We start from the raw sequence: 15,289 nt of genomic DNA, 5'->3' as shown, positions 1-15,289 counted from the left end.
ACTCGGATATCCCGAAATTTCTACACTGGTGGGTTATCCGACCTCCACCATCTCCACTCTTCCTGTTGGCCTCTCTTAAATACCTACAGTACCTTTCAATCACACTCGCCATGGCGATCAGCAGCATACCCTTCCAACCTTTGGCCCCTTGGATATACCCCTCAACACCTACACAATGTCTTCTTTCTGGACAAACACACCCCCGGACGCCCGCGTCCCCTATGCAATCCCACAACTAGAGGGCGAGCGCATCACCATCCCCGGCAGCAAGGGCGCATTCCGCATCCTCGCCTCCTCCAAACAGACGAATGGCCTCATGGCCGTCTTCCAGAGCGGCGCCGTCCTCTCCGACGCCCCGGGCTTCCACTACCACAACCACGCGCACGACGTCTTCCTCGTTACAAAGGGGTACCTGAAGCTATGGAACGGTGACAAGTGCCGCATCATGGGACCGGGGGATTTTGCCTATGTTCCTCCGGTGCGTTTCCTTTCTTCCTGCCTACTACGGGTCTACAATACTAATGGTGTATAAAGGGAATCGTCCACAACCCCGAACTCCTCGGCCCGCACACCGAAACCTACGGCCTAATCACCCCAGGGGACTGGATCGACTTCTTCCGCTACATCTCCGAGCCCTATGAGGGTATTCTCGTCCCGGAGACCGACAACCGCGATCTAAAATCCATCCTCATCCCCAAAGTCATGGCCGCAAAGGGGAAGTTCGACGTCGTCTTCCAACCAAACTATGTTCCACCCGAGCTAGGCGAGTGGGATAAGGACGATGAGCGTCTGCCAGAGGGTCAAGCGCCGTTTTATCTCCGTGCGAATACGGGGCCGCGATGGATGCTCGGTGGTGTGCTCTCGAGGCCGTTTATTACGACGGCGCAGAGTAATGGAGTTTGTGCGATTTCGAGTATCGAGTCTTCGAGTGTTTATGGAGAGGATTCGGTTTTATCGAAGGTTATGACGTTTGCAAAGGTAGACCATTGTCTCGCGGTTCAGGAGGGGACGCTTGGTGTGCGGCTGGAGGGAAAGGAGGAGGTGACGATTCGCGAGGGCGAGACGGTGGTTGTCCCTGCTGGACAAGCGTTTTCGCTGCATTTCCGCAGTCGGTTTGTGCGCGTTTGGTCGTTTACTGATGGCGATGGGATCGAGAGCCTGGTGCAGAGGGCCGGCCAGGCATTCGAGCCCGTGGTGTTGCCGGAGACTGCGGGAGGGTGGGATGCGGCAGTTGTTCGGGATGTGGCGATGGATTTGGGCCTGGAAATCGTGTTGTAATTCATCGGCTAACTCGAGAGGCCTATTCAACAGTGTACAAAGAGAATAAAACTTGCATAACGATTTATCCCTTCTCCCCACGGAGAAACACCGGCAGTTTGACTGGCAACGCGCAGTGCGGGGAAATACGACAAAATTTGTGGGGTTCGGAAAATCCGACTTCTTCGCTCCCCCAACTTTTTGGTCTCTTCTCCATATTTGCCTCATTGCTCTGTATCAGCCCATCTTTGTCGCATCGATGGATCATGCCACGCCTATCTACCGCAGCTCGTGCCGGTGAGGAGCCTCCGAGGTCGAAGCGGCCTCGTGCAGCCCAGGCCTGCGACAGGTGCAGGTCGAAGAAATACAAGTGCGACGAGCTGTATCCTTGTTCGCATTGTAAGAGTACGTCAGTCAGTTCCTCAACTGGCAGGGATGAGCTAATCCATTGAAGAAAGCCAGTTGAAATGCGTGTACCAGGGGAATTATCGTCAGTTGGAAAATAGTCGTTCGGCCAGGTGAGGATCGCACATTTGGACTTGATACATGACGTCGCTAATATTGTAGCTACGTTTTTGATTTGGAGAAAAAAGTCGAGGAACTCAACTCGAAGCTCCAAGCAGCTGAAACCAAGCTTTCTGCATCCCCGGCGCATCCGACCATCGATGCGACCCCCCGCTCCATGCCAGTCGACCGATCGACGCTGACACCGCGAACCGACCTGGGAGAACCGCTACCAAGCTACAATACCAACCCCAACGGCGGCCCCGACGCCGAAGCCGAGACCGACGCAGGCGCCGACGAAGCCAGCGATCCTGTCGAGGAAGAGATCAGCGAGCTCAACCACCACACAAATGGCATCGAGTTTCACGGGAGCACCTCATCCGTCGCCTTTCTCGGGCACCTGCAGAAAGCACGCGATCCACAGCGCACACAAGACTGGCCGGCTGCTCATACCCACGCGCATGCCCAATCTCGCGTCAGACCCCAGGAATATTCCATCGTCTCGACGCTCCACAACGCCGGGTTCTCGCCGACGAACACCGCCGCGCAGGCGCAGCAGTCCCTTACCCTTGCAGCGGTCCACGAACACAACTACTACTTTGACCACGCGCATGTGTTTATGAGCGGGTACTTTGAGAACATTCACTTTGTGCATCCGTTCATCGATAAGGAGGATTTCTACCTGCGGGCCCAGGATCTGTGGCTGCGGCGGACGCCGACACCGGACCCCAGCTTTGTGGCGCTATACCTGAGTGTTTTGTCCTTTGGAGCGCTGCTGCGGGTGTGGGATGAGGGGCAGCTAGGTGGGTTGACGCGGTTCGAATGGAGTCGGAAGCTGTTTGGCGAGGCGCAGCTTTATCTGAATCATTTGCATTTTCCGAATAATCTTGATGCGGTGCAGTGCTTATATCTTATGGTTTGTTCCCTTCCTGCATCGCGCGCTGAGTGGGCTAACAGTCGTAGGCCAAGATTTGCCAGAATGAACTCAACCCCAACTGTACGTCCGGCTTTTCTGCTTACTTGGTACTTTTCTAACAGCAATTAGTGGCATACATGTACCTCGGCCTTGCAATCCGCACCTGTCTGGCCGCTGGCTTCAATCGCAAAGTCCGCCACGCGGATCCGCGCGCAGACTGGATCTCGCGGACATGGTGGTGCGTTCACTCTTACCCAATTCGCGTTTCTATGCTGACAATTTGCATAAGGGGCATCTTCTCCCTCGAAATGTACCCGCCCCTCTACTCCCCTCTCCGCAACCAGACCTAACTATATGGCGCAGAGAAATGTCCTTCTCCCTCGGTCGCCCCGATACGCTAGGTATGGACGAATACCACAACCGCCCTCTCCCACCGCGCGACAACACCCAGTACGCCATTATCCCATGGATGGTCGACTTTGCGCAGATTATCCGCAAAGTCTCCGTGCAGATCTACCACCGCCGCATGCCGCTAGTCGAGAAACTACATGTTGCTCTAGCGATCGAGGCGGAGCTGGACGGCTGGATGGCGAGCTTGCCCGGGTGGATTCGGCCGGAGTTTGTCGACGGTGGTACGGGGGAGAGTGGTGAAGCGGGTGCGATTGACGGGGCTGGCGGACGGAATGCGCTGCGCGATCCGAAATGGGCGAGAAGGCAGAGGATTGTCCTTGGGCTACGTATGCGATGTCCCGGACTGACCTGAATACTGTATCAGTGCGATATGCTAACTGTTCAGGCTACTACAACGTCAAAATGCTCCTCTTCCGCCCGTTCCTCAACCACTATACGAGCCGCAGCCAGAGCAAAGGTCAGGCTCGGCATCAAAGCCATGGTCGGCGATCAAGCGTGCAGGACCAGGGACATGCTCACCCGGCTCTATCTTCAGCGGGTAACCACCCAGACGAATTCACTTCTACTTCTCCCTCCACGTCTACCTCCGACATTCTCATTACCCAAGTCGTCCGCAAATGCCTCGACGCCGCAGAACGGACCATCGCCGTGATGCATGATATTTATCGATTACACACATTTTTCCGGTGCTGGTATGCTCGTTATCGCTCTTTCTATTCCCTCTCTCCTTGCTAATAACCGATGACCTAGGTGGTACAATACAACATACATAACATTCGCAACATCAACCCTCCTCCTCCCGCTCTCACGACCGGGATTCAACCTCAACCTCGACCATGAGCTCGATTCAGTTCGTCCGGAAGATATGACCTACACGCAAGCCTCAGTCCACCACGACAGACTCTCCTCCATACACAATTCGGTCCGCAAAGCAATTGACATCCTCGAAGCAACAGATGAGAGCGTCGTCGCGAGGAAAAGCGCGGAGATTATTCGGTACTATTTGCGGGAGTTTGAGGAGCGGGATCGAGATCGAGATCGAGATCGAGGCTACCCGCTGGACGAGGGCCACGGTGCTGCTACCGCAGGTGGTGATGGAATGGTCCATGGTCCTACAAGCGAAGGACCAGTAATTCCGCCTGGATTTCCTAGTGCAAACGGGGATGATGCTTTAAATGCGGGTTACGGACATGCAATGGATGAGAGCGGGGATGGACTCGGGATTCCGGTAAGTCATCTCCCTGTCTTTTCTCTCCCTTCCAGTCTCCCTTTGAATTCGGACGAGGTATGATGCGGTAACTAACAAACCCAGGAATGGGCCTACGGCTTCGGCTTCCCGGACTGTTCATTCGAGGGCGTTGCGCGGTTCTTTGATGATTTGGGCGGGTTGCCGGTTCTTGATGAATGAGTTCCACTCACCCTAGATTTCCATGTTCCCTCTACCCCGGGGTGAGTATATTACGAGTTTTATGAGCGGTGTATGATGGTATAGAGTGTGTGGGTTATCAGTTCTGTTTATAGTATATGTTTTTCCTATACATATTTATCTATCTGTACATGATTCAATACAATATATATATATAAGTTCTCAGATAATCAAGCATCTCCCCACCCTCTAGACGAGATGTCTAGATCCACTGAATTGACACACAAAGATCCCATAACCCACCTCGCCCGGCCAGTCTCGTATAGTCTATAAATTCGAGGTAACGAACAACCCCGGGTTCGTCGCAACGGCCTCCTCAACCTCCTTCACGGCGTCGTACCCGTATAGCCACGGTTGGACCTCGGGACATGTCCTAGTTGATATCAGCACACGAACCGTGAGACATTCGAAACTCGCAGAGGAGCTCGAGGATGCAAAGGAGTATACGCACCACCGACTCGGAAACGCGCCTTCAATCTCCCCATTCTTATCCAGCTGCGCGCGGAAGATCTCATCGCGCTTCTCCTGCTCGGGGCCGTCGGGCATGTGGAAGTCGTGGCGCTGCACAACATGTTAGCATTCGCATTGCCCTTCATCACCTCCTCCTCTTCCCTCAATTCTCCATGGAATGAAATAGTAGGAAAACAACGCACCTGCTTAAACGTCTCCCTCACAATCGCCTCCCCGCGCTCCTTCCTCAGCGTCTCATACAGCCTCAGGATCGCGGGCAGCTGTGACTTGCTCTTCATGTGCCCAAGCAGCCCGCCGAGGACGGCGCCGTCTTCTAGCGAGGAGTTTGCCCCCTGCGCTAGGTAGGGGAGCATCGGGTGGCAGGCGTCGCCGCTGGGATATTTTGTTAGATTGAGTGGGAATTCCTGGGTGGGTGACATACACGAAGACGAGGGTTGAGGAGGGGTTTATCCAGGTTGTCATCTCGGCGTCTGTAGTCATGGTTAGTTTCATATTGCTGGTAGGTGGTAGATAAGTAGGTGAAAGGTCGTACGGTGCATGAGCTTCCACTTGTCGACTTTGTCGACGTAGGAGAGGAACTGGGTTAGGCTGTCAAACATTAGCATCCCATATAACCCTCCTTCTACTCCAAATCGTCGGAAAAGCTTACACAGGATCCCACCCCTGAAACAAAGCCCTCATCTCCTCTACAGACCCCTCCTGCTTCGACACCCCAGGCGGCAGCGTATCCGGCACAAGAAGCACAATATTAATCATCTCGCCTCCCCGCACCGAATACGCAACTACGTGCGCGCCCGGCCCAATCCAGAAATGCACCTGCGGGTTACGCACCCACTCGCGGAGTTTTGGGTCCGCAATTTGCTCGACGTTCAGCACGATTCTATACGCGAGATCGCCTGTTGGTAGAGGATCGTCCTTGCGGCCGAGCAGGCACTCGCGGCAGCGCGACCACAGCCCGTCGGCGGCGACGACGAGGTCGCCTGTGTAGCTTTTGCCGGATTCGGTGTGGACGGTTGCTGTTGCTGTTGCGCTTCCATCCGAGGAATCTTCCTGTACGCTCTTCACCCTCTCCGCGAGATGAACGCGCACACCCAACTCCTTGGCCCGGTTAAAAAGCGCCTGCTGCAGATCGACCCGATGAACATCGACAAACGGCGAGCCATACCGCTTTCGAATCCGCGCGTCAAAGGTTCCGTCGTGCGCGAGGACGTCGCCCGTGTACCGATGCACGGTGAGCGTCTTGGGCTCGACGGCGGAAGTCCATATGCTCTCGGGTAGATTCCAGTGTTTGAAGAGCCGCGAGGCGTTTGGGGTGACTTGCAGTCCCGCGCCAACCTCTGCGAGTTCCTGCGCTTGTTCGAGGACTGTGACTGTGTGGCCGGACTGGGCGAGGGAGATGGCTGTTGCGAGGCCGGAGAGGCCTGCGCCGGTTACTATTACATGTAAAGGCGACTGCATTGCTTCTCGCAAAGGGGGTTTGGCTAGCGTGGCGTGTAGGTAGGAAAGAGACGATGATCTGGTCTTATACCGGGTGGTCGGTAGTGAGGCGCGGGGAGGAAGCTGGGGTGCTCGGAATTGCCGAGTCGGATCGGGTTGTCCAGCTCAGGGGATCCGGGCTGTGGATCTGGGGTCGGATCCTCCTGCAAGTCTCATTATCGATAGACGCTGCAGGCCGGATTTCGGCCGGGCATTTGAAAGAAAAGGACGTTTTAAGAAGCAAGTATGGCAGGGAACTAATGCCAGGGGTACTTGCGTCTTGACCGGCAAGAGATCACCCGATATTGTCTTAAGCAATGACCATTATTATTACGAAGCATGGATAGTTGGAAACTTTCTTCTAGATTGTATGTACGTGTCTCGTGTCATAAACTACTTGGATAGTGCTTGGTGGATGGTTGATGCTCGTACTGACCGTCGTGCTTTAGCCCTAATCCTACTGCGAGGTTGGCATCTTTCTGATAAGATATATATGTTATAGTAGATTCATAAGCCGAGTAAACACTATATTCCAGCTACATATCCGAGCTATATTCAATACCATATCGAACATACTGCAAATAATCAATCAAATTCAGTCCAACGCCAATATCAGGCCCAGCCCGGCTCATGGCCTTCTCCCTCTCCATCCAAATGACGTCCAGCCCACCAAAAATATCATACATCCGCCCTCTCTGAGAAAGACCAAAGCACACTCTATCACACCAGTCTCTCCCACTCCTCCTTCCTCGCAACCTCCACATATCGTCCCCTCCCCCTTTCTCTCCCCCTCACCTTCTTCCATGCCCTCCACCCCCAAACCACCATCCCTCTAACCCCCAGAATGTCAGCAAGCCACCCACCACCTCCAGAATAAACAACCAATCCTCCCAACGCAACTGCATATCCGATAGCCTGCACAAGGGAAACTCGCGTCCCCCAGAGAACCACAGACGCCCCGATGAGCAGGATATTCTTCGGGATGCTAACCAGCGTCATTGTCAGGCCGGATGTTTTGCCAATCTGAACACGTTAGTTCCGTATGCGTTTTCAGAGGAGAGAAAGAGGGGAAGAGAAGGTATTGGGCAAGGTAGCATACCAGTGTAAAAACAGCCACATTCAACAGAAACCCAACCAGGGCATTGGCGAATAGCGTCGATAGGCCTGTCTCGAGGATTATATCCCCAAGACCGAGTGACGATGATGTGTGAGAAGTAGAACGTTCCTCGAGCTGCGATAAGAGGAGCGGCTGCACCTCAGCTTTCCATGCCAAGATGGCGTTCATGACGAAGCAGATTGGTGCTGTGTAGTAGAGGCTCACGAGGGGATCCATCTTGCCGAGGTTGGTTATGCTGCTGACCTGGGACTCAGCCTGGGAGTCGGATTCTGCTCCGGTGTGCTCGATATCCTTGCCCTCGTCCACTCCCTCCTCTTCATCTCTATGCCTGGCTCTTCCCCTCTGCTCTTCTCCTTCCTCTGAAGTCAAAGAAGAAGAAGAAGAGGAATTCGAGGTAATAATCTCCATAAGCACCAACCGATTCGCATCACAGACCAACGCGGCCCCCTGCAAAGCAACCCCAACCCAAGAAAACCTCATCTCCCCCGAAACCGTCACGCCCACACTCACCGCAATGACCAAAATATTCACCACCTTTCCCGCGGTCAGTTCCGTCACCGACCACATGTAGCTCGTTAGCAGGGTTACCACGGGCCCCGCGGCCTTGAGCATCTGGATGAACCCGACGTTGAGATATACATATGCGACGTTGCTGCAGACGAGGCTTGCACTGTAGAGGAGGCCGATGGGGGCGATGCGGGCCACGTAGATTCGGGCGTTCATGGGGAGGGATGCACGGGCGGAGAGGAGGGGGGTTGTGTGCGCGAGGAGTTGGGTTGCGAGCGTGGCGAAGAGGAGGTGCCATGTTGTCAAGAGGATTGCTGGACGAATTTAGTACATGTACAAGAATGTGAGAGAGGGTTGTGATGTGGCGTACGGTATTCTAGTGAGGTTAGTTGGGCTTTCCTGATGTCAGGTAGGGTTGCTGGACTCACTAAAGGGGGTATACTCGAGAATCCATTTGTTAAAGAGGATCGTGAGGTTCGACCAGAAGATCCAGTTTCTTCACCAGTTAGTACCCGTCAGCAGAAATGCTGGTTACACGGTGGATCAACGTACAATGTGCAAAGAACTATATTCCAAGACTGCCTTCTAGGCGCGGAATTGGCGTACATGCTGTCGATCCTCAAACAAAGTCGACTAACAAAGCCTCGAGGGACGAGAGCCTCCTCCTATTACTACTAGAAGGACATTTAAGGGCCCTGGCAGATACCTGGTCACGCCCTGCCGCTGATGCAACGCGAGTAACCAGGGATTCATGGAACCACCTGATGGGCCTCAGTTGCATTGTAACCCTAACCGCTGGCTGCCGGTCCACTTGCCAAGGTTACTCCGTCTACATCCGGGGCGTATGCGACTGCTTACTACTTATTCATTGATTAGTGGTCGTTGTATTTCTGGCTTGGTTTTTTGTACCAACTGTATTGACTGACTGGCCCTAGGTAGATTCTATACCTGGATCTGAAGCTAGAGAGAAACGTATCAATATCTTCACTAATAAGTACATACATTCAACATTGAATAAAAACACATCTACCAAGTATGCGTGCAATACGTAATAAAATAACTCGGCCACGCATCAACCCTCATCCTCCTCTTACACGCCTCGGGATCAAACAGCGCATTCGACTTGGCCCCCAGACAAACCTTGGCATCGCCATCATCCGCCCAGCTAAACGGGTAGATCTGCTCGCGCGGGAGGAGGATCAGCGCATGTGCCAACTCCCCCGCCTGCCCATCTTTGGCATCCTCATAATCCTCCAGACTATGCCCATGTTCAGTTCTAGGGCAAAAGGAACTCCAATCTCCAGCACTTCCACCACTCAACTCGCGGATCCGTCGACAGAGCTGTCGGAGCAACCCGCCATCGCTGCCCGTACTCGCGCTCGCGAAGTACTCTTTGATGAGGGGGCCCAATATCCCCGGGCCCGTCATCCCTTCGACGCTCCCGTCGCCCTTGGGGTTCTCGAGGACCGAGAGCACGGGGAGGAGCCAGAAGGGGTGCCCTGGTGGGGACGCCATCCAGCCGTTGGGGATTGCGCCGAGGCCCTCCGGGTCGAGGGTGTGTGCCATGCGGCCCATGAAGGCGCGTTGGACTTGAGATTTTCCGGCTTTGGTGACAGGGGAAGAAGAGGAGGAGGAGGAGGAGGAGGAGGAGAGGATATCCAAGTGTGATGCTAGCGATACCTCGTGTGATGCGAAGAGCGGGTCGATGGGGCGGAGGGCTTCGGTGTCGACGTCGGCGTACATCCTATCGCAAGCCAATTAACCCTGGCAACAAGCAAGCTGTGTCAGAGAAAAAAAGTGGACTCACCCCCCAAAAAGAAACATGTAAAAATTCCTTGCCATATCCGCACGGTTAATTTCCTTTGGCAAACCTTTATACGTCTCGAGAAACCACGGAAAATGTTCGCGCACCAGCGCCTCATTGCTCTCGTCGTCCCAGAGCACATACTCCCAGTCGCTGTAGTGGTGCTTGACCGTCGCGACCCATGTCTGTGCCGACTCGGACATGTTGCTCCCCGCTGGGAACCATGTTTGGTGGATTATCTTGGGGATTGTGGTTTTGTCGTGGGAGAGCGGCCGCGTTAGGAGGGTGCGCGCTGGGAGGGTTGGAGATTCTTTTTGGGTTTGGGAGGGGAATTGCGAGTCGGGTTTTGGATCTGTGGTTATGGCGTCTGTAGGGTTTGCGATGGAGGCTGTTGCTGTCGTCGGCAGGAGGGTTGAGCGGAAGGGGTAGATGATTATTAACAGTATAAGGGCGAGGAGGATGAAGACTGGGGATTTTCGGCGCGTGGTCTGGAGGAGAAGATGACCTGCTTTCTCGGAGACTGTCATGCTGGCGGAGATGTTGGAGGAATGGGATCTGGCATGTGGTGACTGTAGGGATAAAAGGGAGGTGTAGGGTGTTGGCTACTTTTACCATCTACTCAATGCCAAAGGTCAGTAACTGGGTATAGCTACACAAGTCAGACCTGGCTCTAGCAAGGACAAGGTACTGATGCGACTTTCCGAATGCAATTGTGCTGCTTACTTGAGCTGGCTGTCACTTGGTTCCTGGGGCGTACGAAGGGTCTACTCCCCCTTGATCGGGAATGTGGAATGTAAATCAAGGCGGACCACGAGACATGCCCGCAAGCGGAAACTACCGAGAATTAATAACCAGGATCTCCAAGGTCAAAAGTTAGCTGTCATAATCTAGTAGTTATTACTCTATCATGAGTCAATTGTTGACTTGGGACCCCACAGACCCACAGCTATACTTCCGCATGCGGACATGGTAGCCCTAACTGACGACAGGCCACCGACAACCAGACACTCTAAGCATAAACCCATCTCCAATAGTAAGGTAATAGATGATAAGATAATCACAACACCCGCTGCACCCTCACAACCCCCGACTTCCGAACCTCAGACGCCCTCTCGCCAAAGTATCTCTGCGACCGAAAACTGGCTCACCGTCAGCACACACTCCCAACTAGCAAGAAATCTTCCACAGTAAAAACAGGAAAAAAAAAAAAAAGAAGAAACCTACCTCCACCCCAAATTAGCCCTAACAACGCTCCTAACCCCCTCCACATACTCCTGCACCTGGACATCCACATCCTCGCCCCAGCTGGGCAGCTCCGCAAGCGCCAAGTACCAGTCGCGGTAGCGCGAGGAGAGCATATCGCCAACGTGTGTGAAGGCGGCTTGTGCGGACATGCCGTTTCGGCGGGCGATGGCGACGAGGTTGTGCGAGACGCCTTCTCTCTGGATTTGGTATAGACTGGTTAGTGGGAGGGAAGGTTGGAGGAGTGGGGAGGAGACTGAAAGGGAGAGACGCACTTCTTCTCTGCAGTAGGAGAGGATGTCGTTTTGTCTGTTATGATTTATCCACTTGTAAGCGCAAGCCTTTTCTCTTTCCTTTGTGAAGTAGAGGAGGGACCGTTGGATAATCGTACATGAGAACCAAATCAACGCCGATCCGATCAATCTCCTGTATAGATCTGGTCTCGAACACAGTGTCCGGTATGTTGAGCTTATGCGCATACCTGTAGATAACACTGTCAGTCTCTCCACTATCAAACTCGAAGCAGCTAGAAAGAAGCAAGGACATACTCAACAAGCGCAAACAAAGGCGCCACGCCCGAAGACCGCCGCCTGATACCCAGCATCTCTTCTATGGAAGGATACGTCTGTGTCGAGGCATTCTGCACCTGCACTAAGCTTCCCATGCAGTAATCGTGCATTGACTGGGCGAAGCGGCGTTGTGTGCCTGGTAGGGGTCGTTAATGCAAACATCTCCCCGATTCAAAGGAGGTAGATGCGTAGATGGGTAGATGTGCTTACCAATCGGGGAGGCTTTGACGATGCGCTCCCATACAGAGTTGTGGACCTGGATTAGAGGATCGTCTGCTCGGCATTCGGCTTGAGGTGAGGATTTGCTGGATTCTAGTCCCATGCCCATCCCAGCGAGAAGATCCTCGATAACTTCTTGAGCTCGGGTTGGGTTGTCTTTTAGGGCGCCGCTGTCGAACACTACTTCGTTAGCATGCCTCGGGCAAAATAGAAAGAGAGGAAGAGGAAGTGGTCTTGGGGCACACACTATCATCGAATGGGAAAACCTATACAACCACAATCAGCAAGCCATCCATTGGTTATGCTTATATCTCCGTCCATTCTCAGAAAATAGGAAGCCACATACCCAATTCCCCCAGTCACATACAGTCTTCAACTCCTCCCTCCCCGCACGAGGGGCTGATATCGAGCAGAAATACGAAAAGTCGGTCTTGGCCAGCCGCCTTGCTGCGCGGTGGTCAAAGTTACATGCCCTATATCGTCTTAGTCGGCCGACGATGTCCAAAAGACACGCGACTTGGCGTGTCGAATGAAAAACGTACCTGGCTAGCCACCGCTCAGACTCTGCCCTAACCTCCGCGTAATATGGGTTCACGGGTGGATTGCCGGAGAGAAAGAGGGTAAACATTTTTGGGAGGTGGACTGTTGTATACAGCCCGTCATCCTCCTCCTCCTTTTCCTCATTCTCTGATGATTGTTCTTGCACTGTTCCTGGGATCGGAGGTGGAAGGCACTTGAAGCCCGAACTCGTTTCTGCGCTGCCTGGGTAAAATATATTCTGAAGCTCCGCGAGCGCCATTTGGATAGTTTCGAGATACATTGCTTCTTTGGACGATAAGGGAGCTTGTCGGTAGTCCGCATCCGTATTTGGAGCGCCGAAGGGTGACAGCTTCGCTTATATACTCTCTACTCTATGAACCAGCGGCTGTAATGGGCCCCACAAAGGATGCGCAATAAGAAAGCGCAATCTACAATGCCATTTCATTCAGCTGGAGTGATTACATCAGTCTAGGCTCTTACCAAGTCTGCGTCATGACTCAGGCACTGCCATTGTCACGCCTTGGACCACGATAGCGAGTGGGCCATTCTGCAGGGGAAAGTGCGGCGATCGTTCTTCTTGCAGATGACGCTCCACTTGCAGCACAGACTATAAGGCCTCGATCGAGCTCTAAACGCTCTCCTGCGTGGGATTTTTTGATGCTACGCCCCCTAGTATGTGACGAGATCAATAGTTCAGTCGTCGTCACCTCATCACCCATTTGTCGCCTACATAGGCGGAAGAATGGCTTTGTTGTGATAATGCGTGCCATGCCGTCGATGGACAGTTTCTTGTTTTCGCGGTTTTCGCCCTGTGGCAGTGAGCTTGGCTGGGGCCAGTCTGAATCCACACTTGGGCACGGACCGGCATGAGGGGGCGCAGGATGTTACTACTAGTGGTTAGTAGGGTCAATAGCCCGAGGCAAGCGTCCTCGAAATATAAACGTGTTCAGCTCTCTGCCTTGCACGTGGGGCAGAGTAAACATGATAGTTGAAATACTGTCGAGTAGATTGTTGAAGGGGCAAGGGGCAGTGACCCGCTAGTATATAGTCGGTCAATCCGCTCATCACATTCCATAGTCGAGTCCGAGACAAATCGGAAGAAGCGGCCATGGGAAACCCCAAAATCGGCGAAAGGGTCACGGTTTGTGGCTACTCGTTTACTTGGACAAAAGACCATCTATCCAAAGAGGAGATAGAGCCATTCCGCCAGCAGTACGACACTTTGGGCGCGGCTGCCCTAGAAAGAATCCAGGCGATCCGTCAAGAGAGCGAGACAAAGTCGGCAGATGTCTATGAGATCTTGCGCGAGCACCACACGACCGATCCAATTCTCGCTAAATTCTGGGATGAAGTCCATACGGTTCCCGACTGGGTAGACTGGGACCAGCTTACTCGGGGCCAGACGTTCTTTTATCGGTATGCCATTGCGAACATTGTGGGCTTCGCACTGCAGGGCTTTATGGCAGAGAACTCGGTACTCCACTGTCCCTTCTCAGTATCTGTGCTTGGTTAGTTGACTGACTACTGAAGGCCGCCCCAGGCGTTGTCGAAGTACTCGTCCGCACTGGGGGCTTCTCGACACGCATGCTTCTTGGCCGCCTCCTCGAGACCTTTCAATGGCTCATCCAGGTCACGCAGAACGCAGCTTCGATAAAACCTGAGGGCGAGGGACATATCGCAACCGTCCGAGTCCGCCTCTTACACTCATCGGTCCGCCATCGGGTTCTCCAACTCTGCCAGCGACGCCCAGACTATTTCGACACGCAGACTTACGGCATCCCCGTCAACACCCTCGACAGTATACACTCGATCAGCACCTTCTGCTGCAATCCAATGTGGCTGCAATTGCCCATGTTTGGTTTGATCCCGCTTGATGACAGGCAGATCGCGGATTATATCGCTGTCTTCCGGTATCTAGCGCACCTCCTCGGCACGCCAACGAGCTACTTCGAGACGGTCGAAAAGGCAAAGTGTGCGATGGAGAGTTTCCTCGTGCACGAGGTACGCACGACGGAGACCTCACGGACGGTAGCGTACAACTTTCTAGAGTGCGTGACGAACCTGCCCCCACCGTTCAGTGTCTCAAGCGGATTTGTCGCGGCGGGAAGTCGCTGGATCAACGGCGATGCGCTGTGCGATGAGCTTGAGCTGGAAAGACCGGGTATCGTATATCGACTGTCGTTTGTGGGCTTCGTGATATTTGCAACTGTCCTTGCCTGGGTGCAGAAAGTTATACCGGGAGTCGATTCATTCATGGTCAACGTATGCTTCCTCAAAAGCCTTTCGCACGGATTTGATTGTACTAATGACGATAGTTCTTCCGGACAAACCTATACTCAGGAATCGTTCAGCGCAAGTCGCGGACGCGGTTTGACTTTAAATACGTTCCGCAGATGGGAAGGAAGACCGGGAAAGAGGCGTACGCTTCCAAAGGTCAGAGTGCAGCCAAGCGTATGGATATCGGGCTTGCGGAGATGGTTTTCCTTGGTGTTCTGGGTGGGAGCGTGCTTATGACTATTGGGGCAGTGGCTGGGGTATTGAGGTATACGCCGACCTTGCTTGCATCCGTGTCTGGAGCCTTGACATAATGTCGGGGAAAGTATGAGGTCGTGCTAGTACTAGGTCCGGGCTTAGATCCATACAGGGAAGACACGTTGAAAGATTACGACTGAAAAGGTGCGATGGGCTGTATGGTACGACAAAGTAAGGAAGTAGCAAGTGACCCTTGTTGTCCTCGCACGTTCCTCACGAGAGTGGTACGTACCTAAATTAGGAAGGCACGGGGTAACTTAGGGCTAGGAAGGAGCGACCGGTACCACGACCATCGCAC

General features: G+C 53.6%; 6 protein-coding genes across 6 annotated transcripts; 2 read left to right on the top strand and 4 right to left on the bottom strand.

The window, feature by feature from the left end:
• Positions 1-175: 175 nt before the first annotated feature.
• On the top strand, positions 176-4,496 carry BJX68DRAFT_253448 (RmlC-like cupin; the record flags this gene model as incomplete). The annotated part of the gene is made up of 11 exons (XM_071042720.1): positions 176-478; positions 535-1,269; positions 1,546-1,662; positions 1,844-2,677; positions 2,725-2,758; positions 2,807-2,987; positions 3,041-3,414; positions 3,474-3,780; positions 3,839-3,942; positions 3,976-4,190; positions 4,401-4,496. The coding sequence occupies 11 exons, from the start codon at positions 176-178 to the stop codon at positions 4,494-4,496; spliced, it is 3,300 nt and encodes a 1,099-aa protein (XP_070902448.1).
• Positions 4,497-4,781: 285 nt separating this feature from the next.
• BJX68DRAFT_263778 (putative monooxygenase) lies at positions 4,782-6,443 on the bottom strand (the record flags this gene model as incomplete). Its single annotated transcript, XM_071044779.1, has 6 exons — positions 4,782-4,887; positions 4,966-5,075; positions 5,168-5,357; positions 5,407-5,455; positions 5,518-5,573; positions 5,635-6,443. The coding sequence occupies 6 exons, from the start codon at positions 6,441-6,443 to the stop codon at positions 4,782-4,784; spliced, it is 1,320 nt and encodes a 439-aa protein (XP_070902447.1).
• Positions 6,444-7,181: 738 nt separating this feature from the next.
• BJX68DRAFT_263777 (uncharacterized protein) lies at positions 7,182-8,693 on the bottom strand (the record flags this gene model as incomplete). The annotated part of the gene is made up of 5 exons (XM_071044778.1): positions 7,182-7,484; positions 7,561-8,399; positions 8,456-8,461; positions 8,514-8,581; positions 8,638-8,693. 5 exons carry the CDS (start codon positions 8,691-8,693, stop codon positions 7,182-7,184), a joined length of 1,272 nt encoding a protein of 423 aa, XP_070902446.1.
• A 418-nt stretch (positions 8,694-9,111) lies between these two features.
• On the bottom strand, positions 9,112-10,416 carry BJX68DRAFT_263776 (glycosyltransferase family 32 protein; the record flags this gene model as incomplete). The annotated part of the gene is made up of 2 exons (XM_071044777.1): positions 9,112-9,829; positions 9,893-10,416. The coding sequence occupies 2 exons, from the start codon at positions 10,414-10,416 to the stop codon at positions 9,112-9,114; spliced, it is 1,242 nt and encodes a 413-aa protein (XP_070902445.1).
• Positions 10,417-10,946: 530 nt separating this feature from the next.
• BJX68DRAFT_263775 (terpene synthase family protein) lies at positions 10,947-12,718 on the bottom strand (the record flags this gene model as incomplete). Its single annotated transcript, XM_071044776.1, has 8 exons — positions 10,947-11,028; positions 11,114-11,440; positions 11,523-11,612; positions 11,680-11,836; positions 11,911-12,099; positions 12,167-12,185; positions 12,266-12,392; positions 12,462-12,718. 8 exons carry the CDS (start codon positions 12,716-12,718, stop codon positions 10,947-10,949), a joined length of 1,248 nt encoding a protein of 415 aa, XP_070902444.1.
• An 849-nt stretch (positions 12,719-13,567) lies between these two features.
• Positions 13,568-15,047, top strand: BJX68DRAFT_263774 (oxygenase MpaB family protein; the record flags this gene model as incomplete). Its single annotated transcript, XM_071044775.1, has 3 exons — positions 13,568-13,933; positions 13,990-14,721; positions 14,775-15,047. The coding sequence occupies 3 exons, from the start codon at positions 13,568-13,570 to the stop codon at positions 15,045-15,047; spliced, it is 1,371 nt and encodes a 456-aa protein (XP_070902443.1).
• Between the last annotated feature and the right edge of the window lie 242 nt (positions 15,048-15,289).

The sequence above is a fragment of the Aspergillus pseudodeflectus genome (assembly GCF_044049435.1).
Source record: "Aspergillus pseudodeflectus strain CBS 756.74 chromosome Unknown BJX68scaffold_8, whole genome shotgun sequence".
In the NCBI taxonomy this organism is placed as follows: Eukaryota; Fungi; Ascomycota; class Eurotiomycetes; order Eurotiales; family Aspergillaceae; genus Aspergillus; species Aspergillus pseudodeflectus.
The sequence above is the reverse complement of the archived record's forward strand: the minus strand, read 5'-3'. Positions and strand labels throughout refer to the sequence as shown.